This window comes from Halyomorpha halys, unplaced genomic scaffold (assembly GCF_000696795.3).
Source record: "Halyomorpha halys isolate HHAL.00 unplaced genomic scaffold, Hhal_1.1 Scaffold1981.1, whole genome shotgun sequence".
NCBI lineage: Eukaryota > Metazoa > Arthropoda > Insecta > Hemiptera > Pentatomidae > Halyomorpha > Halyomorpha halys.
In genome coordinates, this window is record NW_027110668.1 from 123,108 (window position 1) to 124,685 (window position 1,578).

General features: G+C 35.8%; 1 protein-coding gene across 1 annotated transcript in view; it reads left to right on the forward strand.

The window, feature by feature from the left end:
• Positions 1-1,332: 1,332 nt before the first annotated feature.
• Polr3H (RNA polymerase III subunit H) overlaps positions 1,333-1,578 on the forward strand; it is a 4,135-nt gene continuing 3,889 nt past the window's right edge. The window contains exon 1 of the mRNA XM_014436531.3: positions 1,333-1,573. Coding sequence (XP_014292017.1) covers positions 1,463-1,573 — 111 coding nt within the window. The 5' untranslated portion in view covers positions 1,333-1,462. The remainder of the gene's footprint in view (positions 1,574-1,578) is intronic.

A 1,578-nucleotide genomic window follows, 5' to 3' on the forward strand; every position in this document is an offset into this window, starting at 1 on the left:
TGTTCCCCAAAGTTCAAGTCCGTAGGTCCAGATAGGTCGGAGTATAGTCTTATAAATTAGTAGTTTGTTTTATAGTGAGAGATGAAAGGTCCGGCTGAGCAGTCGGTATAGTGAATCGTCTGTTGAGTTCTTGTCTTTTGAGTCTAGTATGTTGGTTCCAGGTGAGTCTTTTGTCCAAAGTGAATCCGAGGTATCGCACTGTATCGAATCTGGGAAGAGATATATTGTTAAGAGTAACAGGTGGGCAGAAGCTTCGGCGGAGAGTGAAGATCACATGGGTGCATTTCGATTCATTGACTTTTATCCGCCATTGGTTGCACCATTGCTCAATCCGGGTGAGGTGTGTTTGGAGATTGGATGAGGCTGTTACAGGATCGGGATGGAAAGAGAGGATAGCTGTATCATCAACAAATGCCGCAAGGAATGTGTCTGGAGTGATGGGAATGTCAGCAGTGAAGAGGATGTAGAGGACAGGACCCAGGACAAAAGAGTTATTAATGTTATTAAATTATTATCTATTCAAATTTTTGTAAGGTGCCTTTATATGTTTTCCAAACTAAAAAAAAATACACGCAAACTCACGCGTGTGGATGTGTTATATGGATTGGCTTGTACAAGTTGGCCAGAATTTGCAATCGAACCGTTGTCGGTTTTTGGGCACAAATCAAAGGGGGCTTGTGCCACAGCCGCACGTTTGTTTTGAGTTTGCATTGTTTGCTAGAGTTGCATAGAACTGCCAACAGATGAATATTTGTGCTCTACATGTTTTAATTAAATGGAGAATTTCCTCAACCTTTGGATTCAGTAATTACATAACTCTTGTTGAAGGTTGTATATTTTAAAATTCTATCGATTCGGTGTAAATATATCGTTTCAAATCTTGTTTTAGCTTTATTTTTGATTTAGCATAGCACAAATATATATTTATTTAAACATTATACGTCTAGGCAATTAAATCAATCGTTTTCTGATAAAAACTAGAACGAAAGTTTAATTTATAGATTTTGTCGTACTATTTATATGAATTTTGATCGACAACCTACTTTGCCGATATTTACGTATCCTTTCATTTAGCCTACCTTTATTTTGTTCCTTATACAATAAATATCGAATGTCATAGCCAACAAAAGTCAAAATAACACACAAGCATGAGGATACCGGCATTTGTCGCTTTCTTCGTTTACCAAACATTTGCACTAGTCTTGGATTTGCGACTAGTGGGAAACGTGTAAATATGGCATTAAATAGTTTAAGGTAACGGTATATCAATACAATCCACAAACATCGATGTATTTTATATATCGATACCACACTGCTACAATTCCATTTTTGTGCACTATAACAGTGGAGTGAGGTTAAATTTGAAAATATGAGTTGAAATGTGTTCCTTTGATTTTTGTGAATAGTTTTTTGTAATATTATCGGTTTTTTAGTTGAAAATAAGTTTGTAATTCTCATTAAGATGTTCGTTTTAGCTGAATTTAAAGATGTCATCAGGACTGATCCCTCTCTTTTTGGTTTAGATTTATGTACATCTATGAAACAGTTTTTAAATGAAAAATTCGCAAACAAGGTGTG